Here is a 25,339-nt window from a genome sequence, read left to right as displayed (position 1 = left end):
GCTGAGGTGGATGGATCACTTGAGGTCAGAAGTTCGAGACCAGCCTGGCCAATGGTGAAACTACGTCTCTACTAAAAATACAAAACTTAGCCAGGCGTGGTGGCATGTGCCTGTAATCCCAGCTACTCCGGAGACTGAGGCAGGAGAATCGATTGAACCCAGGAGGCGGAGGTTACAGTGAGCCAGGATTGCACCACTGTGCTCCAACCTGGGCCACAGAGCGAGACCCTGTCATAAAAAAGAAAAAGAAAAGACACATAGAGTGAAACATGACTGGGGAAAAAAAATGAACAGACCACTGGTGAGCTATGGGACTTCAAGCAGCCCTAACACATGTGTTATTGGAGCCCCTAAAAGAAAGAGGAGGGCAGAAAAATATTTGAAGAAATAAGAACCAAATTTTTTTCAAATGTGATTAAAACCCACAGATCCAACAGCCCCAAGGATGCCAAACACAGGAAAGATGATGAAAATCGCAGCAAAGTATGTCATAAGCACTCCCCTCTCATTCCCACAGGTGCTTGGCAGAGGAGAAGAAAAGCAGCCTCCCCTGGAGAGCCTCAAGAAAAGCCTTGTAGGGTCTGCCAGGCTTCAGTGGTGGCAGGAGGTAGAGAGGGGTGGGCCAGGTGGTTGGAATCGTGAGTCAGAGGGCATTATGAGAAGGGTTTGTCAGAGGACTGAGGATGAGAGAAATGGGGTCCATGGCTCATTGTAACTGGCTCTGAGATTTACAGCTAAATCTAATCTCTGAGGTTTAGCTAGCTCTTTAGTTTTTCAAAGATTATTCCTATTGTTTGCAAGGGGACTTTATTTGTTCAGTACAACACATTTCTTCTGGTAATGCTCCTTGTAACCATGTGTATCACATGGGAGTCATCATTTTCCACAAACCCCGTCTCCTCAGTCTCTGTGACTATAACAGAATGAAGTGCTGGTGCACGCTCCACCAGCCCTAGCCTTTCCCCAGGAGTTTCACCCTTGGGAGCAGAGGGGCTAATGCAATCCCTTGCCAGTGGCAAAGCGGAAGATGTTTGCCTACATTTTGCTGGTGGCCACGTTGCCTCACTTACGAAGAAAGCTCACCAGGGGAGAGTACAGACAATAGAGAGAGGCCCGATGGCCTCCCCGATGGCTCCCTCTATTCCAGTCACTCTTGGTCACCCCTGAGACCCTCCGCACTCTGGCCCTTCCTACGTTTTGATTATGTGAACCACTAAATCACCCCGTTCACCTGAGTTAGTGCAACCAGTATGTTGAGCATGCAAGAAATATCGAGGGATCATCACAGACACCTTCATTTTGTCTCCCACTGTTCCCTTAAAATGTTTTCATGGCTGGGCGCGGTGGCTCAAGCCTGTAATCCCCACACTTTGGGAGGCCGAGACGGCGGCGATCATGAGGTCAGGAGATGAGACCATCCTGGCTAATACGGTGAAAACCCCCGTCTCTACCTAAAAAATACAAAAAAACTAGCCGGGCGCGAGGCGGCGCCTGTATCCCCAGCTACTCGGGAGGCTGAGACAAGGAGAATGGCATGAACCCGGGAGGCGGAGCTTGCAGTGAGCTGAGATCCGGCCACTGCACTCCAGCCTGGCGGCAGAAGCAGACCTCCTCTCAAAAAAAATAAAATAAAAAAATAAATAAATAAATAAAATAAAATGTTTTCATGTCCTTAATACATCTGAAGTAATAAGAATTCCATAGTCGCAGTGAGTTGCCATTTCCAAACTTAGAGGGTCCCATCTTGTGTAACAGTCACAGCTTTCAATTCATAAAAGCTGCAGGTGCTCCCTTCCCCGCAATAGGGCTTAGTGCTGGCAGGTGCCTGGTGGGGAAAGGGCATGTCCTGCTTGTCTTTCCTCTTCCCTCCTCTCCCATATGCCTCTGACATATCCGGGATTGCTGTGGGAGCGAGAGAGAATGAGCAGTAAAGACCTAGAGTGTTTGTACTCTCTGGACCTGACAAGTAGTTAAAGCTGACTCTGGTGGGGTGCTTTTGTGAGTGTTCTGATGACCCCTTTCCATCTTAGGGGCCTCTTCTCTGTGGTTACCCCGGTGTGGGTAATGCCCATGTCTCCGCCTTGCTCCTCACTTCTATAGCTCCTGGGAATCCCATCATCTACCCACTGCTTCTGTTGGCTAAGGGCCGGTCAACCCTCTAGGCAGATCTTCTGGAAAGGACCTGAAACGAGCCCACACCAACTCCTTCATGCATTAGGTTTTGCCACAGATTCTGGGAGTGCAGGCCAGTCCCCATGCAGTGCTCTCCTGCAGCAGCCCACCCATTGCCCTTTGTGTCCTCTAGACTTGTTGGGTAGGAGGTGGGCCCCAGGCAACCCACTGTGTTCTCTAAACCTTAAGGCCATGTTAGGTGTCCTTCAGAGGCTGGAGTGAGAGACAAGTACCCCTCCTGCCCTGTTCATAACACAGCTCCCCACAAAGACATTTTTCAAATCCTCCCTCCCTTCATCTCTAGCAACTGATTGCTATTTATATTTGATGTAGGGAAGGCCTTTAGAATTACGTGATATGTATTAACAGATTTCCTTTGAAAATCTGCATCTTAGTGTAGCACTTCACTGAAATGTATCACCTTATAGGCCTGGCTAAAATTTTCTTTCTAGCATCCTGTTACACTAATTTGATTTGGGCTTGTGACTGTTGTGACCAAATAATCCTGATAATAGTCAACAGATATTTATTGAACATCTACTATGGGCAGCCACAGCCCTCATGAGTTGTCAGTCCACATAATCTTTACATTTTTCTTGAATCCATGTTTATAAACTTAGAAATTTTACCTTAAAAATCCAGATTCCTGCCTTGAAAATAATCAGAAGATGTGGTAATGGGGGGCCTGAGTTGCTGCCTGGCATAGTTAGCAGGAGCTAGTGGGAGCCACCCTTCAGCAGGGCACACACTCTCCAGATGGACTCAGTTCCCTCTGGGCTTTGACGCTAGAGCCAAGGGTGAGCTGCCATTTATCATCAGTGGGCTCACAATTACCTTTTCTTAAATTATTCTGGTACTCATGTCTCTTTTCTGAGGGCTGTGGGGGGTACAGTGATCCTTCACCGTGTTGCCCAGGCTAGGGTGCAGTGGCGTGATCACAGCTGACTGCAGCCTTGATCTCCCAGGCTCACGCCATCCTCCTCCCTCAGCCTCTGGAGTAGCTGGTACTACACGTGTGCACCAACGTGCTCAGCTAATTTTTAAAAAAATTTTTGAATAGATGAGGGCTCACTATGCTACCCAGGCTTATCTCAAACTCCTGAACTCAAACAACCCTCCCAGCTTGGTCTCCCAAAGTGCTGGGATTACAGGTGTGAGCCACTGTGTCCTGCCCTCATATCTCTTAATGAAAGAGAGAAAACAACAGATAGACCAGGAGAGACATGAAGGGACAAACTTGCTTTAGAAATGCAGAGTTCTTAGAAATGTAATATGCAGTGTGTGTGTGCATGTGTGTGTAAAACAAAACAAAACTAAGATGCCATTGGCAAATAATAAACCACAGATATAATTATTTTTACTATACAGAAAATATATGGGCGGAAAAACAGTGAATTGAAAAAAAAAAAGACATTCCAACAGAATTTGTTTTTTAATGCAACTAAAATAAGTGGTATGAGCTGCTGTATAAGAGTATGACATTCTCCCACTTCCCTCATTTGTGTTATGCTCTTGCTTGGCCCCTGACATTTGAATTTGCAACAATGAGGGAAACATTCTCTGGCTTCTCTTGAAGGAATCTGCCTAAGTATGGATTCATTGTCTAAGGGAGTCTTAGCTCAAGTCTGAGGAGCAACAGCACGAGACTTCCTCCAGGGTTGTCACCACACAGGGAAAAAGTGACAGGTATTTGGCAAGTTGATGAGGCTTCCTTTTTATGGAATGATAAGATAGGATTGTTGAGAGAGCACTTAACGTTGACACTAACTCTCTGCAAATTGTATTTTTAGTTTTATTTTATATTTAAGTCTTTTTTTGTTTTTCTTACCAATGTTTGTAAGTTCTTGATATGTTAAGGCAGGTCTTTGATCCATTTGCCTGCGTTAGAGCAAAGCCAGAATTATTTTGAGGAAAGGCTTTCACTTGCTCAAGGCCATTCTCTTGGGAGGTAAGCCTTGTGTTGAGTGGTGTGTCCTAGTTGGTATCTTCAATTTTAAGAAGAGGATTTATTCTCCCTCCGCAGCTCAGATGATTTTGAAAGCACTGAGTCTGGCCTTAATTGGCCTTGCAGAACGACTCCTGGGAGGTACTTGTCAGCGTGTGTGACTTCCCCCTTTTTGCTGTTCACTGCTTATTAAAGCCTGAGTTCCTCGAAAGCTTTGCTGCCTGGCCTTTTCCATCCAGTATTTTAGTATTCTGTTTTACCCTCAGACTGAGCCAGGCCAGCTAAGAACTGCATTCATAGGCCACCTTATTTTGGCTAGACACACAAACACACACACACACACACACGCACGCGCGCACACACACACTGCCAACTATGGAGCAGAGCCATAAGAAATAATCCCGTGACACTCCCTATCATTTTCCTTATACAAATGTTTTTGAGGAAACAGGAAATTTCCCTCAACTCTTAGTATCAAGAATAGCTGTGATTCTCCTGGTTTATTTTCTAGATACTGCTGAACCATGAAATCAGTGCTTTGCACTTAGTTTTAGCTATGGAAAATCTTGAGGACAGATCTGTAATCTTCCTTCAACAAGCACACACGGCCCTAGGATGTTCACTTTTGCTATTTTCCTTACCCCACCTGCATTTTCCTAAGTTTATGTCCACTTTGGCCCCCAGATTTATCCTTTTCAAAATCTTGTACTCCGTACAATTTTATAGAACTGCTTCAACCTCATTTTAGAATGAGGCAAGATGTAAAGAACTTAAATAAATTAAAATACTGATTAATCACTTGTTAGAAACATCAATTTGTCTTTAAATTTTATTGTAAACTTGCTATTCTTTATGTAATCTGATCTATTGGTTCCTTATGATGACCATGAAGAGAATTGGCATGGATTTGGGGACTTGTTGACTGCCACATCCTCACACCATGGCTAAGGTGGCTGATTCAGCAAATGCTGTGTTTAGAGCTCAGAGGACGCAGATATTGCTTCTGAGCCTCTTACTTTTCCAGGTTCCAGTTTCATGGTTTACTAAATTTCAGTTCCAATTACCACATTTATACAGGAAGGAAGGTAGTTGTATACCAACATAGGACTGGCTGCCCTAGAATGCATAGGAAGTACCTGGCATTGAACTTGGTCCTTCACAAAACAGGTGTTCAGCTGGTGTTTTGTGGTTTATGTATTTAGTTGTATTCTTTGAAGCAGTTGAATTGTGTTCTTTTCCAAGGGTTGTCTGTCCCCATGGTCTAGGTCTGGGGGATGCAATATGCTAGTATTATCAGTGACTTGACTTTAATGACATTTTCTGCTTTTCTTTTTCAGAGTATGATCGATTGGGCTTCCTCCTGAATCTGGACTCTAAACTGTGAGTAGAACAAGAAGATACATTGACTCTGTGGCAGAGAGGTCTGTGAGAGCTGGGTCTCACTTTGAAGGGTCAGCTCTCATCACTCTTCTGGTGACTGGGGGACTCCCTGGGGCCTCTGTCCTCAGGCTGTCAGTAGAATCTTGGGGCATGTTACAGTCTGCAGTGACCACAGAGGGTGGGATGATGGGTGCAAACATAAGGCCTTTGATTTGGCTGGCACAGGCAACTTATTATAGGAGGAGGCCACTGCCAGGAGTTGGAAGGACTAGGAGGCTCCTGGAAAGGCTTCTCCTACAGGGTAGAGGACAGTTGAGTCACAGCAGGAGGTAGGGGCCTCTCAGAGATGCTCTGGCACCTGACATGCACAGCTTTCTCTAATCACTCCCTGTCTTACTCTCCAGCTTTAACTCTTGCCACTCTTGCCACAGGTGAACCTCCTTTTCCCTCTACCTTTGTGTATGCTTGTTACCTGTGCCTGAAATTCTCTTTCCTTGCTAGCTCACTTAGAAAACTAAAAGAAACTACTTCTTCCCCACACAAAATTGTCTCTTCCTCTGTGCTTCCTTTGAATTTTCTACCTCTGTTACAATTATCGCACTATACTGTAATTGCATAATAATTACTAATTTTTTAAGGGCACAGGCTCAGAGCTAGGCCTAGTAGATAACTTGGTTCAAATCCCAGATTGACGTTTATTCTCTTTGTGATTTGGGGCAAGCTACTTAACCACTCTGAGCCTCAGTTTCATCTATAAGATGATGACAATAAACTTATTCCACCGGGTTTTTGTAAGAATTTAATTGACATGATTAATTCATAGAGGACTGTCAAATATTGAGTATCTAATCCTTCCAGGATCCTTCCTTACTGGTCTTCTTGGTCTCTCTAGCACCTAGACAGTATTGGTGTATGTTTGTCAGGTACCCATTAAACACTGAACACTTGGATGGATGAAGGAGGGTGGATCGCTGCTGATGATCGATACACGGATGACTGTGCCTACTTTCTATTTGACAAGCATGGCCTTCGAGTTGAGCTGTCTCGCACTACCGTGTATTCATCGCCCCTACAGAAGCCTTGCTCCACATGGCTTATGCTCAATAAATCCTTGCAGAACCCAGCCTTACTACCTACTGTGATTCGTTCTATTGTTTAGTCATCTTTGTGGCAGCCTATGTTCCCCTGCCCTTTACGCAGGCAGACATCGATAAAGGATCAGAATTGTTTCTCTTTTCCTTTTCCCACTTGCATAAGGGCCCCTTTTCCGCAGTTGTTCTGATGATCGATGGCCCCCACACTACATAGCAAGAGCATGCAAATCAGGGGCTGGTTGGTTTTCTAGCTGAATAGTCTGGCCATTTGGCCTTCTTGGCTCGGATAACCGTCATACTGTGAGTTCAGGCATTATAAATCTCCCTAACTTTTTATGCACATTATGGAGGGCAAGCTATGAAGGACAATGTGTGCGTTCTGTAAGTACCAGGCTATAGATGAGATGTCAGCTGGCGTGTTAACATCTAGGGAATGGGGTATTTTGATTGTGGTAGAAAGCCATGGTTCTCTTAAGAAATTCTTTTTTTTTTTTTTTTTTTTTTTTTCGGGGTGAGACGAGTCTCGCCTCTGTCGGCCGCGCGCTTGGAGTGCAGTGGCGGATCTCAGGCTCACTGGCAAGGCTCCGGCCTCCCTAGGTTTCAGCGCCATTCTCCTGCCTCAGCCTCCCCGAGAGCTGGGACTACAGGCCCCGCCCGCCATCTGCCGTCCGCCCCCGGCCCTAGTTTTTTTTTTTTTTTTTTGTATTTTTTACGTAAAGAGACACGGGGTTTTCACAGTGTTACGTGCCAGGATGGTCTCGGACTCTACTGACCTCATGATCCGCACCGTCCTCGGGTCCGTCCCAAAGTGCTTGGGATTACAGGCTTGAAGCCCAGCCGCGGCGCCCGGCCTAGAAAATTCTTAATTTAGTACTCTGGAAAAAAGCAAATCAAGTATAAGCCATAAGCAAGTGAAATGCCACCAGAATGGAAGAGATAAGAGTAATTCCCAAGTTGAATCACACTGATGAACAAAAGGCATATTCTCTAGGACATACTACAGTATTTAAACTGTCTTCAGCAGTGAAAGGAGGAGGATGAGGAGGACATTCCTACCCTGCTCTCCTGACAGTTGGGTCCTGCAGAGTAGGCTGTTGTGTAGCTTTCTGTTGCGTATCAGGCCAGTTCTTGGAACTATGTGAGTTAACATGGTCATTAGCACAGTAAATTGGCTTGGCCTCATTTGATTTAACTCACAATATAAGGTACAAGCTACTTTCCTGCCTCTCGCTGCAAAGCTTTTTCTAGTCCAGTGCTGTCTTCAGAAGTCCAGTGCTGTCTCTCCTGTCTCACAGACACATGAGAAAGGTTTCCACCTACTTCCAGAGAGAAGTTTCCAAGTTAAGGATTCTGTTTTTGGTAGGGGTAGTTACTCAGCAAAGTTGAGATCACCCCTTACCAAGTCCCTCTCCAGTTGTGTTATATTATATTTCTGAAGTATAGTAAAGGATCTGAACTTTAATCGGAACTGGATTTGAATTCTGTCTCTGCTGCATAGTATTACATGACCTTAGATAATTATTATATTTTAGCTTTCTGAATCCCAATTTTCCTTTATGAAAAATGTAGATAATAGCACTCACTTCCTATGGCTTTATGAAGAATAAAAGAAAGCATTCTATAAAGTATGAATAAGTATGCCAATATAAGGCTTTCTTTTTATTTATCTTGATTGGGATTCTTTTAGCTGCTGCTGCTTCTTCCTCTTCTTCCTCCTCCTCCTCTTGCTCTTCCTCTTCTTCCTCCTCTTCTCCTTCCCCCCTTCTCCTTCCCCCTCTTCTCCTTCCCCCTCTTCTCCTTCCCCCTCTTTTCCTCCCCCCTCTTCTCCTCCACCTCTTCTCCTCCCCCCTCTTCTCCTCCCTTCTCTTCTCTTCCCCCCTCTTCTCCTCCCTGCTGCTGCTTCTTCCTCTTCTTCCTCCTCCTCCTCTTGCTCTTCCTCTTCTTCCTCCTCTTCTCCTTCCCCTTCTCCTTCCCCTCTTCTCCTTCCCCTCTTCTCCTTTCCCCTCTTCTCCTTCCCTCTTTTCCTCCCCCCTTCTCCTCCTCCTCCTCCTCCTCCTCCTCTTCCTCCTTCTCCTTCTTCTCCTTCTCCTTCTTCTTCTTCATCTTCGTCTTCTTCTTCTTCCCTTTTTTGGTACAGACAGGCTCTTGCTATGTTGCCCAGGCTGGTCTTGTACTCCTGGGCTCAAGTGATCCTCCTGCCTTAACTTCCTGAAGTGTTAGGATTACAGGTGTAAGCCACAGTATCTGGCCTCATTTAGATTCTTGGGTATAAGAATTTCATATGTTTTGGGAAAATTTCAGCCATTATCTCTTTAAATATTCCCTCTGCTCCACTCTCTCTCTATTCCTCTTCTGAAATTCTGGTTAAATTTTAGACCTTCTCATTATATTAACTTATCTTCCATATTTTTCATCTTTTAATTACTTTCATGTTAACTGGAACCCCAAAGGACCCAGCATAAGGATAAACTAGAACTATTAATAAACCTGCACCCCCAAAGCAGGCTGCAAGAACAGTTACCAAAGCACTGAGTAGGTCATGGCAGTAGAACAAAAACTCTTGGTATTTGTTGCCAGAGTTCTCATCACTCAGGTGATCTAGGGAGCCTCAAGCCATGAATTCAGTTTAAGGTATTCCAGACTGGCAGTGCCTCCAAGCACCTGGCAGAAATAAATGCAGACTTTCCATAGAGGAAGACATATGCGTTCCTCATAAATAACTTTTCAAGGAAATAAACAGCTTACAGTAAAAAATAACTAAACACACAAGGAAACAAGCTTCTATTGAAGCTTGTTCTCATGGTTTTATGAGAAACATGTAAAACAACTGGCAACAGAGGAGTATCCACAAAGATTTCTGAAATTGGAATTACCACACATCATTTATAAAGCAATTAAATATACTATATTTAAAGAAATAAGAGACAATACTGAATTATATGCATAGAATAGGGAACTATGAAAAGCAAAATACCAGATTTGAAAAAACAATGAACTTCTAGAGTTAAAAAATACAATGACCAAAATTAAAAACTCAGTAAAAGGGGTTAGCAGCTGATTAGATACAACTGAAGACAGAGTTAGTGAACTGGAAGGTAAGACAGAAGAAATTATTTATAAAAGGGGTTGGCAAACTCTTTTGGCAAAGGGCCAAATGGGAAATATTTTAAAATTTGGGGCCTTATTTTTTCTGTCACGACTACTCAGCTTTGCTGTTTTAACTTGAAAGCATCCATAGATAGTATATAGATTAATGAGTATGGCTATATTTCAATAAAACTTTATTTATGGACCCTGAAGTTTTAATTATATATGTATATTTTTGAGACAGAGTTTCATTCTTGTTGCCCAGGCTGGAGTGCAGTGGCGCAATCTCGGCTCACTGCAACCTCTGCCTCCCTAGTTCAAGTGATTCTCCTGCCTCAGCCTCCCGAGTAGCTGGGATTACAGGCGTGCGCCATCACGCCTGGCTAATTTTGTATATTTAGTAGAGATGGGGTTTTTCCATGTTGGTCAGCCTTGTCTTGAGCTCCTGGCCTCAGGTGATCCACCTGCCTTGGCCTCCCAAAGTGTTGGGATTACAGGCGTGAGCCACCACGCCTGGCAATTTTATATAATTTTTGTGTGAAAATATGCTTTTGATTTTTTGCTCCATCTATTAAAAATGTAAAAGACATTCTTAACTTACAGGCCATATAAAAAACAGGTGAAAGGTTGGCTTTGGCCCACAAGTGTAGTTGGCTCACCCTTAATTGAGAATGCAACACATCTCTATCTTGAGAATTATCTCCTCACTCCAGATGTTTTCTATTCTTGGAACCCTATTGCATAGAAAAACTCCTTTTAAAAAAATGGATTCTGGGGTAAATGTGCAGGCTTGTTACATGGGTTTATTGTGTGATGCTGAGGTTTGGAGTATGGATGGTCCCATTACCCAGGTAGTGAGCATAATATTCAACAGGTAGTTTTTCAGCCCACTCCCCACTCCCGCCTCTAGTAGTCCCCAGTGTCTGTTCTTATTTTTATGTCCACGTGTATTCAGTATTTAGCTCCCATTTGTAAGTGAGAACATGTGATATTTCATTTTCTTTTCTGCGTTAATTTGTTTAGGATAATGACTTACAGCTGCATCTATCAACATCATTTTTCATAGAAGTAGAGAAAACCATTCTAAAATGTATATGTAACCAAAAAGCCAGAATAGCCAAAGCAATCCTAAGCAAAAAGAACAGAGCTGAAGGTATCACATTGCTAGACTTCAAACTCTACTACAAGGATATAGTAACTAAACTTGATATTGCTACAGAAACAGACACATAGACCAATGGAACAGAATAGAGAACCCAGAAATAAAGCCACACAGCTACAACCATCTGATCTTCAACAAAGTCTACAAAAATAAGCAATAGGGAATGGACTCCCTATTCAATAAATGGTGTTGGGATAACTGGCTAACTATATGCAGAAGAATGAAACTGAATCCCTACATTTCACCATATATAAAAATTAAGATGGATTAAAGATTTAAATGTAAGACCTCACACTATTAAAATCCTAGCAGAAAACCTAGGACATACCCTTCTCATCGTTGACTTTGGCAAAGAATTTATGGCTACGTCCCCGAAAGCAACTACAACAAGAACAAAAATTGACAAATGAGACCTAATCAAATTAAAGAGCTTCTGCACAGCAAAAGAAACTATCAACAGAGTACACAGACAGCCTACAGAATGGGAGAAATACTCTTAAAATACCTTATATCTAGTGATATTCCAAAAGCCTGGAAATAGACATTTTAGATTTTTTTTTGTCTTCACTGTATTTGTTTAATTATGTCTTTCTGGAATAGAGTGGCTTATATTTTCTTTGAGAATTCCCTTCTGCTTGTATCTACATGACAAAACCACTTGTTAGTGCTGTGAACATTATTCAGAATACTGACATGCAAAACCTTGTCTTTTTACTACAAGAACTGTTGTTCAAGTAGGCAGAACTTTTTTTTTTTTTTTTTGAGACGGAGTCTCGCTCTGTCACCCAAGCTGGAGTGCAGTGGCCAGATCTCAGCTCACTGCAAGCTCCGCCTCCCGGGTTCACGCCATTCTCCTGCCTCAGCCTCCCGAGTAGCTGGGACTACAGGCGCCCGCCACCTCGCCCGGCTAGTTTTTTGTATTTTTTAGTAGAGACAGGGTTTCACCGTGTTAGCCAGGATGGTCTCGATCTCCTGACCTTGTGATCCGCCCGCCTCGGCCTCCCAAAGTGCTGGGATTACAGGCTTGAGCCACCGCACCCGGCTTAGGCAGAACTTTTTGGTGGTTAAAAATGTGAGCTGTGGAGTCAGACATGGAGTTTTGAGGCCCAGTTCCACATCTTACTAGCTCTAATCTGGAGTGAGTTATTTAACTACTAAGTCTCAGTTAAAGCATTGACAATAGTAATACCAAGGATGAGAGTTAGCCCTTATCAGTGTCTGGTAAACTGGCAGGGATATAGCCGAAAAATGAGACCTGGACTTCAGCTTGCCTCCTGCTCCATACCCCAGATTTCATTTCTTCACTCTTTGATTTAGCAGATATTTCTTGAGCACCAGCTATGTGTTTTCTAACTGGAATAAATGGAAACTTCTAAGCCACAGGCATAGCCTTACAAGCTTGATTGGAAAGGCTATCCTGTAAGCTGAAGTCTTAGTGAATGGGGAGGAAGCAATTGAGAACAGGAAGGGAGGGTAAAGGGTAGTATTGCTGGACAGCATGAGCAACAGACAAGTTTTTAGTTGTTTCTTTTTTATAATAAGCATGACATATTGGTGGTTTGGAAGCATTAATGGACTCCAAAGAGGATAACCATGGATCCCAGGGTCCATGGAGTATAGATGAAAGAGCAGCCTCCTTTGCAGAGGGCTGTAAAAATGGTGTTTTCCCAAGAGACCCAGGTTTCTATGAAAGCAAAAATGGAAGGAACATTCACTGAAGAGTTTGAGGATATAAAGGAACACAGTTTTATGCCACATAATTGAAAGTTAGAGTGTGGGCTGTGCCAGGGGAGAAGTAGGAAATTGGACCAAGAAGAAGCAGAGAACAGTGACTTGAGGGAAAGAAAACTGAGGAGAATATGGTTTGGAGAGAAACAGGAATAACTCGAATGTGAGACTGGTGAGCTGGTGACATTACTAGCCTTGCTGTTGCCTGAGAATTGACCCCGTCTTCCCCAGGGGTTGGGCACTCAGGCTGCTACGGGCAGGCAGCCACAACCTGATTTAATGATACCTCTGAGGGGGCACATCTGCTCTCTGAAAGGAGTCTACTGTTGTCTGGCTCAAAGTTGAGGGCCCTGGGAAAAGTCTCAGGGGTAAAGGCTCTTGCCTCAACAACAAAGTGGATACTCTCTCATTCAATCAACAGATTTGTTGAGCAATTAACATGTATTAGGCAATATTCTGTGCTCTGGGGATATACCAGTGAACAAGACAATCAGTAAACAAAAATGTTATGAATAAAGTTTTTAGGATTTTGGAAGGTGATAAGTGCTGTGAAAGAAAATAGAGCAAGACAAGGGAATGCTGTTGAAGAGAGTGCAAGTTTCAATGGGACAGTCAAAGTAAAACTCATTGAGAAGGTGGCATTTGAGCAAAGAGTCAAAGGAAGATAGGCAGAGCATTCCAGAAAGAACCCTAAGGAAATCTCAGTCTCCATTATAAGGAATATGACACAATGAGCCAGCAATGTGCCTGTTAGTCCAGGAGAGAGATGAGCCATCTGGATTTCTTGAAGGAGCCAGATCCTGGTGTCCAGGTGTGAGTTTCCTGAGCTGATGTGGGCCTTCTGGGAGCAGATTTAATTAAATGGAAGTTTCATCTGTTTCTGCTGGGTGTGGGCAAGTGCTCTGGGAAAGCTCTGTCTGCTGCCACAGTGTGGTGTTTTACAGGTGTTTTATGTGGGCAAGAGCATGGAGACTTTAATGCTCAGTCTAATTTCATAAGGAATTCCATGTGAAGACACACAAATATGAAAATGAAAGCAAACAACTCTTAATCCCCAGAGCCTTGTGGAAACCAGGTCGTTTGTAATAGTGGATAAGCATGGAGCAGTCTAAATATGAGGTGAGTTTAACACTTCTAAAACAGCCTGTCAAGTTCCCTAGGACTTCAAGGGGAAAACATTTATTGAGCACCTACTATATGCCCAGTGGTGCACTAGGTACTTTCTATGTTACCTTTTCCCACAACATTTGCTTAATCTCATCCAGTATCATGGCTTTAAATGTCATCTATATGCTGATGACGCCTACATTTGTATCAAGCCCAGTTCTCTTTCCCCACACTCCAGACTCATTTACCCAATTGCCCCCTTCATTCGGATGTATATTAGGCATCTCACACTTAACATGTCCAGAACTAAACTCCAGAATCTTTTCTATCCTAGGAAATGGCAGCTAACTACATCCTTCCATTCTTCACATCAAATACTGTAGCATCATTTCTTTGACACTCAAATCTGATAATCAGTAAACCCTATTAGCTTTACCTTAAATACCCTCAGATCCAACCACTTCTCACTACCTCTATATCATCACTCTGTCCAAACCACCACCTCCCACCGAACTTTTGCACTCCTAACTAGTCTTCCAGATTTTATGCTTGCTTCTCTGTGGTCTGTTTCCACACTGAAGCCAAAGTGAGCCTATTAAAATACAAGATAGGTCTTATTACTCCTGTGATCAGAACTCCCCAATGGCTCCCCATTTCTTGCAGAATGACAGCCAGAATCTTTACAATGCTCACCAAGGCCCTACATGGTCTACACCTTGGTTTCTTGTTGGTCTCCTGATTTATTGTTTTATCCTGGGCTCCTTGCTGTGATTTGGACACTCCAGGTCTGTTCCCGCCTCAAGACTCTTGGCATTTGATCATTCCCTTGTCTGGAACACTTCCCCAGATACCTGCAGAGATTGTGCACTCCCTTACCTTTTTAGAACGTAGTTCAAATGTTACCTTCTTAATAAAGTTTCCTTGCCTATCCCATTTAAAATCATAGCCCCATCCCCTATTGGCATTCCCTGTTCCCCTTTACTGTGTCATTTTCTCCAGGGTGTCTATCACTCTCAGATGCCGCATATGTTTTATTTACTTGTTTATTGTCTGTCTCCATCTACTAGAGTGTTTTTTCTATTTTGTTCCCTACTATTTTCTAGCAGCAAAACCAGTGTCTACTGTATTACTTGTTGATCAATTAATAAATATTTGTTGCATGGATAAATGGTGGACAACTCTGTGAAGCAGATGGTATTTAAATGCATTTTAACAAATGTAAAAATGACTATAGAAGGAATAAGTAATTTACTTGTGTTCACAGAACTAAATGTGATCAAACCAGTATTTGAACCCTTCTCTGCCTGGCTCCAAACTTTTTACTTTTCTCACTACTCAACATAGCTTTCTAGGCCGGGCGCAGTGGCTCGAGCCTGTAATCCCAGCACTTTGGGAGACCGAGGTGGGCGGATCATGAGGTCAGGAGATCGAGACCATCCTGGCTAACACAGTGAAACCCTGTCTCTACTAAAAAAATACAAAAAAACTAGCCGGGCAAGGTGGCGGGCACCTGTGGTCCCAGCTACTCAGGAGGCTGAGGCAGGAGAATGGCATAAACCCGGGAGGCGGAGCTTGCAGTGAGCCGAGATCCGGCCACTGCACTCCAGCCTGGGCGACAGAGCGAGACTCCGTCTCAAAAAATAAATTAATTAATTAATTAAATTTAAAAAAAACATAACTTTCTGTTTTTCCAAATTCACAGTCAGTTTGATCCTATGTTTTAACTATACCAGAAGCTTTATAAGGGCAAGAAGTAGGAATGTTCTGTTCACAGATATATTCACAATGCTTAGTATAGTGTTTATGTGCATAGTAAATATTCAATAAATACTTGTTCAGTCAATCGAGGACAGAAGGAAGAGGGTATGAGTAAGAGAGAATAGAGCCACCTTTAATAACAAAATCCAGATCTTTCAAGTATTGTTATTAGAAGGTTTTTAGGGAGGGGGGTGCAGTGGTGAGGACTGTAAGGTGGCCCCTTCCTTTATCTAACCCTGACTTTCCCCATCTCCTGGAGAGACTGTCACTTGAAGAACTTCTGCCACCATCATGCTGACTTCAGAGGGCCAGCTTCTCTTTAATGCCTTAAAAAAAAAAAGAGGAAAGGTGGGGGGTGTTTAGTGGGGGGACACTTTCTTTTGGCTCCTCTAAGCAAAGCTAAAAATATTTCACTAAAGATTAAAAGAGGACAACAGAGAAATTCACCTTGAGAGGACAAGAAATCCAAAGGAGTAGTCTGGTTTCCAAAATGATTCTGTCTCTTCTATAGCTAGCACAAGCCAGGGCCATACTTACTTCACAACAGGAGAGCACGGCATTGCAGGATTTGGCTAGCTTCCTTGCTTCATGACATCTAGCCTTTTTCACAGCCCACTGTTCAAAGACTCTCTTAGACATCTTGAGCTATGTGATCAAGACCGAAAGAGCCAAATTCCCACTTTGCAGCCTACCGAGGACTCTCTCTGCACAGTGGTTTTTGACCTTGACTGCATATTGGAATCACCTAGAGAGCCTAAAAAATTACTGATGCCTGCATCCCATCCTCTAGAGATTTTGAAGTCATTGAGCGAGGACACAGCCTTTGCATTAGGATTTTTAAAGCTGCCCAGGTGAGTCTAATATGCAGCCAAATTGAGAACCACTGCCTAATAAAAGATTCTGTTTCCTGTCTGAGGAAGTCTCCACTTCCCTAGGTAATTGATACCAGGAATAAATCTGTCTGTACAAAGGAGTATGTCTATGTGTGATGATTCATAACTAAGACCTCACTGAAGGGGTGGCCTGCCCCTCCACACCTGTGGGTGTTTCTCGTTAGGTGGAACGAGAGACTTGAGAAAAGAAATAAGACACAGAGACAAAGTATAGAGAAAGAAAAGCGGGGCCCAGGGGACCGGCGGCGCTCAACTTAACAGAGGACCCACACCGGCACCGATCTCTGAGTTCCCTTAGTATTTACTGATAATTATCTTTTTTTTTTTTTTGAGACGGAGTCTGGCTCTGTCGCCCAGGCTGGAGTGCGGTGGCCGGATTTCAGCTCACTGCAAGCTCCGCCTCCCAGGTTCACGCCATTCTCCTGCCTCCGCCTCCCAAGTAGCTGGGACTACAGGCGCCCGCCTCGTCGCCTGGCTAGTTTTTTGTATTCTTTAGTAGAGACGGGGTTTCACCGTATTAGCCAGGATGGTCTCGATCTCCTGACCTTGTGATCCGCCCGTCTCGGCCTCCCAAAGTGCTGGGATTACAGGCTTGAGCCACCGCGCCCGGCCGATAATTATCTTTACCATCTAAAAGTTAAGGGAGTAAATCAGCAGTAAGACATATAGATAAAGATCTTTGTGACCTGAATAAGTTCAAGGAAAATGCTATGCCTTGAGATGCATATGCAAACATCTCCATAAACCTTTTAGCAGTATTGCTCCAGCAAATCTCACCTTATTCCTAAAAGCGGTTTTCTCTTTGCTCAGTAAACAAAGCACACAATGGGTTTTACACGGAGATGTTCCATTGCCCAGGGACGGGCAGGAGACAAATGTTTTTCTCTTACTTGAGATTTAAGAGAATGGTGATGACCTTTAACCACAAGCAGCCTTTAGGCACTTGTTTAACAAAGCACATTCTCTATAGCCCAAAATCCTTTTAACCTTAAGTCACCACAGCACATGTCTCTTGCAAGGACAAGGTTGGGGTTAGGGTCACAGATTAACGGCATCTCAAATACAGAACCAAATGGAGTCTCTTAAATCTACTTCTTTCTATATAGACACAGTAACAGGCTGACCTCTCTTTTCCCCACACCTCACTACCCAGAGATTCTGATTTAGTTGATCAGGAATTGGGGCTCAGGTACCTATATGTTTGAATATTCTTTCAGACGATTCTAATGTGCCAGGGTCAAGAACCATGAAGTGACTTCAGGCTTGTCATTATAATCATATCTGAATATAATATAACAACTACTGCAGAATATCATAATAGTTATGTTAGGGTAGTGCAATTGCAGCTACTTTCTTTTGATTCAAAATACTGTTTTTATTACAGTCTTACAATGAAAAAATATGTTTGGATGTTTCTGTAATTTTTTCAAACTTTCATTATGGGCTATAGATCTCTAGACACTATTTTCAGAAATCCATTTTATATTAGTTTTGGTTACCAATTTCTTCTCTAGTTTTCTTAATGGTCTTTTAAAATCTCAGCCAATTGAAGAACTTCCTATACATTATATTGACTACTTTATCTTGTCCTTATCTATAATTGAAATAAATATATGTGTAAAGATGTAATATTTGTCTTTTGTATGCTGCCAAACTCCAGGAGACCTGAGGGTGGAACTCGAGAAGTCTGGAGGAATGGGCAGAGACCAAATTATGTGGGGCTTTAGAGATAACAAGGAGAAATTTGGGCTTCATCTCAAGGGCAAAAGATGCCTTGAAGAGTTTTAAGCAGATGAGTAATGACATAATCAGTTTTGACCCTTAGGAAGATGTCTTTGGCCGCAAGAAGGTAATTTGATTAGAGAGGGGCAAGAATGGAAAGGGAGAGGGTACTTAGGAGGCTGTAGTAGAAGTACAGAGTAGAAATCAACAGAGAAAATCAACAAAACAAAAGCTGGTTCTTTGCAAATATCTATAAAATTGATAAACCTCTAGCCAAAAAGAGAGAAAGAGAAGATATAAATTACTAATATGAGAAGTGAACATAGGATCATCACTACTAATCCATAGATATTAAAAAAATAATGGACTGGGTGAGGTGGTTCACCCTATAGTCCTAGCACTTTGGAAGGCTGAGGCAGGAGGATCGCTTGAGCCCAGGAACTTAAGACCAGCCTGGGCAACGTAGGGAGACCTTGTGTCTTCAAAAACACAAAATCAGCCGGTTGTACCTGTAATCCCAGCTACTTAGTAGGTTGAGATGGGAGTATCACTTGAGCCTGAGAGGTCAAGGCTGCAGTGAGCTGTGATCACACCACTGCACTCCAGCCTGGGCGACAGTGAGACCCTGTCTCAAAACAAAAGAAAAAGGATAATAAAAGAACATTGTGAACAACTCTGTACTCACAAATCTGGTAACTTAGATGAAATGGACTGATTCCTTAAAAGACAGAAACCACTAAAACTCACACAGGGAGAAATAGACAATCTGAATAAATCTATATCTACTAAAGAAATTAAATCACTAATTAATAACTTTCCAAAACAGAAACAACAGTCTCAGATGGTTTCACTGGTGGATTCTATCAAAATTTAAGGGAAAAAATGATACCAAATGGTACCAGTTCTCTACAATGTCTTCCAGAAAATCAAAGCAGTAAGAACGCTTTCTCATTCTATGCGTCCAACATTACCCTAGACATTACCCTATTACCCAAATAAAGATATTGTGAGAAAGGAAAATTACAGACCAATATCTCTGATGAACATGCTCCAGAAATCCTCAACAAAATTATTAGCGAATTGAATTCAGCAATGTATAAAAAGAATTACATGTTGCAGCCAAGTGGGATTTATTCCGGGTATGCAAGGCTGGTTCAGCTTTCAAAAATCAATTAATGCACATTCTGTGACATCAACAGGCTAAAGAAGAAAAATCATATATCCATAGATGTAAAAAAACCATTTGATACAATCCAATACCTATTCATGATTTTTAAAAAAATTATCAGTAGACTATGAGTAGAGGGGAACTTCTTCAATTTGATCAAAAAACCTATAGCTAACATCTTGCTTAATGATGAGAAACTGGATTCTTTTCCCCTAAGATTGAGAAAAAACCAAGGATGTCCCCCCCACACCATTCCTGTTCAACATTATACTAAAGTCTTCACTAACACAGTAAGACAAGAAAAGGAAATAAAAGGCATACAGATTGGGAAGGAAGAAATAAAACTGACTCTGTTCACAGATGACATGATTGTCTATGTAGAAAATCCCAAAGATTGGCAAAAACATTCTGGAACTAATAAGCAGTTAAGGCAAGTTTTCAGGCTGTGAGGTTAACATACAAAAGGCAATTGCTTTTCTATATACCAGCAAGAAGCAGTTGGAATTTAAAACTTAAAACACGGTGTTGTTTACATTAGTGCCAAAAAAAGGAAATACTTAGGGATAAATCTGATGAAATATGTGTGAATGTGTTTGTGCACAGATTCATATATGAATGAGGAAAACTACAAAACTCTAATGAAAGACATCACATAAATCTAGATAAATGGATATTCCACATTTTGATAGAAGGACTCAGTATTGGGTTTTGGGGTTTTTTGGAAACAGGGTTGCCCAGACTGGAGTGTAGCGGTGCAAACACGGCTCACTGCTGCCTTGACCTCCCAGGCTCAAGTGGTCCTTCTACCTCAGCCTCTCAAGTAGCTGGGACTACAGGCATGCGCTACCACACCCAGCTAATTTATTTATTATTTTTTTTTTTATTTTGTAGAGTGAGGGTCTTGCTATGTTGCTGGGGCTGGTGTCAAACTCCTGGGATCAAGCAGTCTTCCTGCTTTGGCCTCTCAAAGTGCTGGGATTACAGGTGTGAGCCACTGTGCCCAGCCTCAATATTATTAAGATGTCAGTTCTCTACTTGATCTATACATTCGACGTAATCAGAATCAAAATTGCAGCAAGTAATTTTATGAATATCAACAAACTTATGTTAAAGTTTATGTGAAAAGGCAGAAGACCCAGAATCTACTGACGATGAAGAAGAAAGTTGGAGGATTGACGGTACCTGACTCCAGACCTACAATAAAGCTATCAAGATACAATCAAGATAGCATGGTATTGGCAAAAGAATGGACAAATAGATCAATAGAATGGGATAGAGATCCCATAAATTGACCCACACAAATATAGTCTGTTGATCTCAGACAAAGGAGCAAAGGCAATTCAGTGGAAAAAGGATAATTTTTTAAACAAATGATACTGGAATAATTAGATATCTGTATGTACAAATTAATCATTCACCTTGTACCTTTCACAAAAATTAACTCAAAATGGAACCTAAATAGACTAAATGTAAAACCTGAAACTATAATAAACTTCTGGAAGGTAACATAGAAAATTTATGTGACTTTGGGTTTGGTAATGAGTTTTAGATACAAAACCAAAAGCACAATTCAGGAAAGAAAATCAATAAGTTGATTTTATTAAACTCTAAAACTTGTACTCTGTGAAGTTCACTGTTAAGTGAATGAAAAAACAAGCCACAAACTGGGGAAAATATTGCAAATGCATACATGATTAAGAACTTGTGTTCAGAATATACAAAAAACTCTTAAAACTCAACATTAAGAAAACAACCAACCCAATTTTAAAAATGGGCAAAAGAACCAAAAAGACACCCTTTCCAGATGGTCAAAAAAGATACGCAGATGGAAAATAAGCATATGAAAAGATGCTTGCGTTATATGTCATTAAGGAAATGCAAATTAAAACAACAGTGAAATACTATCACACCTATTAGAAGGACTCAAAACAAAACAAAACAAAAACCTGACAGTCTCAAATGCTGACAAGGATGTGGAGCAATAGGAACTCTCATTCACTGCTGGTGGAAATGCATAATGGTTTGGCCACTTTGGAGCACAGTTTGGCAGCAGCTTACGAAGTGAAGCATAATATGACCATATGTTCTAGCAGTCACCCTCCTAAGTGTTTACCCAGTGGAACTGAAAACTTATGTCTACACAAAAACTATACATGAATATTTATAGCAGCTTTATTCATAATTGCCAATAACTGGAAGCATCAAGATGTCCTCAAACTGTGGCACATCTAGACAATGGACTACTATTCAGCACTAAAAAGAAATGTCTGTTTAAAAAAAAAAAAAAAAAAAAAAAACACCACTAAGGGCTTTGGAATCAGGAAATATAAAAAGTATATTTTAGAAAACAGCTATAACCAACATCCGAGGGCTTTGAAATCAGAACGGTCTATATTCAAATCTTCCTCCTACCACTTCCTAGTTGAATTTTTTAATTTCTCTGTTCATAAAATGGGAAGAATAATGCCTATCGTATAGGACTGTTTAAGGATTAGCAATAATGTAAATAAAAGTAAATTAAAACAAAAACAAAACTCCTGATACTGCTGAATAATTGTTGGTTACATTCCTCCACTCTATTATTTTGCTTCCCAAATATAACTTACGAATATTCTTCCTGTCTGTATCCACTGTTACTCCTTCAACCAGGTCTCCTCATTTCTCTCTTGGACTAGTGCATGTCATTCATCTGCATAAAAATCCTTCAGTGGCTTCCCATTGCCTCCATCAGCAAGTCAAGACTCCTTGTCCTAGCAGCAAGACCATGCTGTGGTCTCACAGGCTTTGTTCTGTCAATACTAATGTATTTGCAGTTTCTGATATGTGCCAGGCTCTCTTTCTACTTTGAACCCTTGCACATGTTGTACCCTCGGCTGAGAATGTCCTTCTACTTTCTCTCTTTTCTTGACAGTACCTCCTCAAGATACCCGCCCTAATTCCTGAGACCACTTTAATTGTCTGTCTCCTCCATATGTTGTATATAACAGTGGTTGTACTTATACCCAAAGGTAATTTTTTTTTTTTTTTGAGACGGAGTCTCGCTCTGTCACCCAGGCTGGAGTGCAGTGGCGCGACCTCAGCTCACTGCAAGCTCCGCCTCCCAGGTTCACATCATTCTCCTGCCTCAGCCTCCCAACTAGCTAGGACTACAGGCGCCTGCCACCACGCCCAGCTAATTTTTTTTTCCATCAGCCCTATAAAATGTACATTACTATAGCTATTTTAAGAGTTAAGGAAACCGGTTGTGTCTTACCTGAGGTTGCATACCTAGTAAGTGACTTAAACTCCAATCTTCTTACCTTAAGCTGATTACGCTTTACATCAAAGAAAGTTGGGGCTTTGGTAAGAACAGGATAGAGTTTTGGAGTCAGTTTTCTTTTGCCAAAAATGAAAATAATACTTACCTTAGAGTAGGACTGCTCCAAAGGTAGACAGGGCCCTGGCCAAATATGTTTTGCAAGGCCTCTGCCTCCGTAAACCAGTTGATAGGTCCACGTATGGTATAATGACTTACTAAGGATTTAGAACAATGGGTAGAGAAGAGATGCTTATATATTTGTTTGTTATCTGATCAGTGCATATGAAAATTCTTTTGGGTACCCAGACACCACCACCTTTTTCTACTCAGGTTCAGGAACCATCTCTTTGCGTTTCCTATTGTCAAATATATCATTGCTGGAAAGTTTCATATCTCCTGCCACAAAAAACAAGTATCTGTATTATTAGTACTCAATGCCATGGCTTTTTGGAAACTGTTTTGTGGAAACGGTGATCTTCTTCCTTCAGTTCTCCAGTACAGTTCAGCTCATGCTGGATACATCATTTCATGAGGCTGCACTATCCTTCCTGAGGCCTGATCCAGTGACTCTCTCAAAGATGGGACTGCTTTGTTGGTGATGACCACACACACCAGTGTCAGAGAATGCAGGGAAAATGTGAAGGGTAATGTTTTCTGGTCATGTTAAATGTATCATTTGACATTTTGTAGTGTAAACAGAACAGTGCATCTTCCAACCATGGCTTCTCCTGGACTCCTTCAGCCCCACATGCCTGGATCTAAGGGAGGTACTACTTTTTAGAGGATTATTGTAAAGCTAAATTAGATCATTAGATCCCCTGTCTGGTACCTGGTTTGTGCTCAGTGAATGTTACTTCCCTTGTGTTTTTCACTACCACCCAGAAAGAGGATGTGTTTTTATTTTTAAGGAAATGAAGTGTGGAAGCAAAATTGAATTGGAGAGTCACAGCAGATCTCTGGTGGAGTGCTTCCGTGAGAATTGTCTGTTGAAGCACTTGGAGAACTTAGTGGGGAGCATCCCTCCGGCTAAGATGAAGTAAATTACAAGGCCCTGAAGACAAATGTAACCTGGAGTAATGTCAGCTTGAGAATCACTGATCAAATAGGAATGTGGCCTGGTTTGATGAAAAGGTATTGCAGTGCCTAGCAGCAAGAGCAGAAAGGCAGGGCCTCCGGAACTGAGAAATACCACAAGTTTCAGATGACTCAGATCAAGCAGTCCCTTTTTTCTTAAAGTGATAGAAGACATTTGACAGTGCTTCAGCATTTATCACAGATGGCTGTACATGGGGCAAAAGCTGTAGAGAAACCCGAGTCTACATTGGTGGTCACAAAGAGCAAAGAGTCAGTGATCTCGGGTAGAATGGATTGGCACAGCCCATATGTGGGTAGATGAAGAAACTGGTGACAATGCAAAAAGACCCAGCAGACCTGGAGTAACAGGTCAGACAGGCGACAGTCAGAGGAGATAGAAGTTGTCCTTAAGGAGAAGCATTTCCATCTTGGGGCTTGAGAGGATCTATGGCAGTAAAGGCTATTTCAAAAAAAAAAAAAAAATTAAAGTGAAAATATTTAATGACAGAATAGGATTACTCAAGCTAGGCAAAGCTGCTTCTGCCATTTCCCTCATCATGTCATTATCCCAGAAACAACTCTCAAGTACTTGGAGAAAGGCATCCTCATGAGGAAGGCAGAAGATGGAATTGAAGAATTCCCTCCTCTGTGGATGGAGCGAGCTCTGTGCGGAGAGGCTCATCTGCACGCATGTCCCCCTAGCATGGTCACACTGGCTTTGATTAAGCCGCTGAGTTGTTAGGCAGTGTGCTAAGTACTGCATACATGGTCTTCTTTTCTCATAACGAGTGCTTTAAACTAAATTAGCACATGAATTGAGGGAGCGGGCATGGTAGGGGCTGATCTGAGCCCAGTCCTCTCTGTGATGATTCTAGAAACTAGACTGTTGGTTACACTATGTCCATCACTGATCTGTAGAGTCCTCAGGAATAACCATCAATGACCCTTTCCCAGTTTCTCTGGCCATCACCCTACTTCCCCCTTACACTTCCTGTTGATTAACCTTCCAAGGCAAGGTAACCAACTGATTTCAGTCCAGCATTTTATTGGGTACTTGTATACTCTGCGCCATACATGCTATGCTAAATGATCATATTCTGTGAGAGAAAGATATTTAAATGGACAATTTCTCTTCAGTGTAATGACGTGTAATGCTAGGCCTTAACTATGTCCTAGTCACCATTGTATCCTTAATCCCAGGCCAGTTAGTTAGCATGTACTGAGCACCAACAAGGGGCCAGCCACCATACTCAGTGCCAGCCCTTCTTTCTCAGCATAACTGTTACAAAAAATTTTATAAAATAAGTACTAGTGTAATCCCAGTTTTAAAGATGTGGAAATTAAGGGCACAAAACAATTTAAAAGACATGCCCCAAATCACACAGCTATTCAGAGAGCCAGGATAGGCCGGGCGCAGTGGCTCAAGCCTGTAATCCCAGCACTTTGGGAGGCCGAGACGGGCGGATCACGAGGTCAGGAGATCGAGACCATCCTGGCTAACATGGTGAAACCCCGTCTCTACTAAAATACAAAATCTAGCCGGGCGAGGTGGCGGGCGCCTGTAGTCCCAGCTACTCGGGAGGCTGAGGCAGCAGAATGGTGTGAACCCGGGAGGCAGAGCTTGCAGTGAGCCAAGATTGCGCCACTGCACTCCAGTCTGGGCGACAGAGCGAGACTCCACCTCAAAAAAAAAAAATAAAATAAAATAAAAATAAAAAATAAGTAGCTCAAGATTGTTGGGATAAACTGAG

At 42.2% G+C, this 25,339-nt stretch overlaps 1 protein-coding gene across 11 annotated transcripts in view; it reads left to right on the top strand.

Moving 5' to 3' along the window:
- The window catches only part of ST3GAL3 (ST3 beta-galactoside alpha-2,3-sialyltransferase 3), a 243,850-nt gene that overhangs the window by 115,791 nt on the left and 102,720 nt on the right, over nucleotides 1–25,339 (top strand). For all 11 annotated transcript variants that reach the window (XR_001887297.1, XM_017881901.1, XM_017881894.1 and 8 more), the window contains one exon: nucleotides 5,455–5,497. Coding sequence is in view for 10 of the 11 variants with exons in the window: in XM_017881901.1 (XP_017737390.1) it covers nucleotides 5,455–5,497 (43 nt within the window). In the remaining variant the exon portion in view is untranslated. The remainder of the gene's footprint in view (nucleotides 1–5,454; nucleotides 5,498–25,339) is intronic.

The sequence above is a fragment of the Rhinopithecus bieti genome, unplaced genomic scaffold, assembly GCF_001698545.2.
Source record: "Rhinopithecus bieti isolate Rb0 unplaced genomic scaffold, ASM169854v2 scaffold_12155, whole genome shotgun sequence".
In the NCBI taxonomy this organism is placed as follows: Eukaryota; Metazoa; Chordata; class Mammalia; order Primates; family Cercopithecidae; genus Rhinopithecus; species Rhinopithecus bieti.
This window is presented reverse-complemented; position numbering and strand designations above follow the sequence as displayed.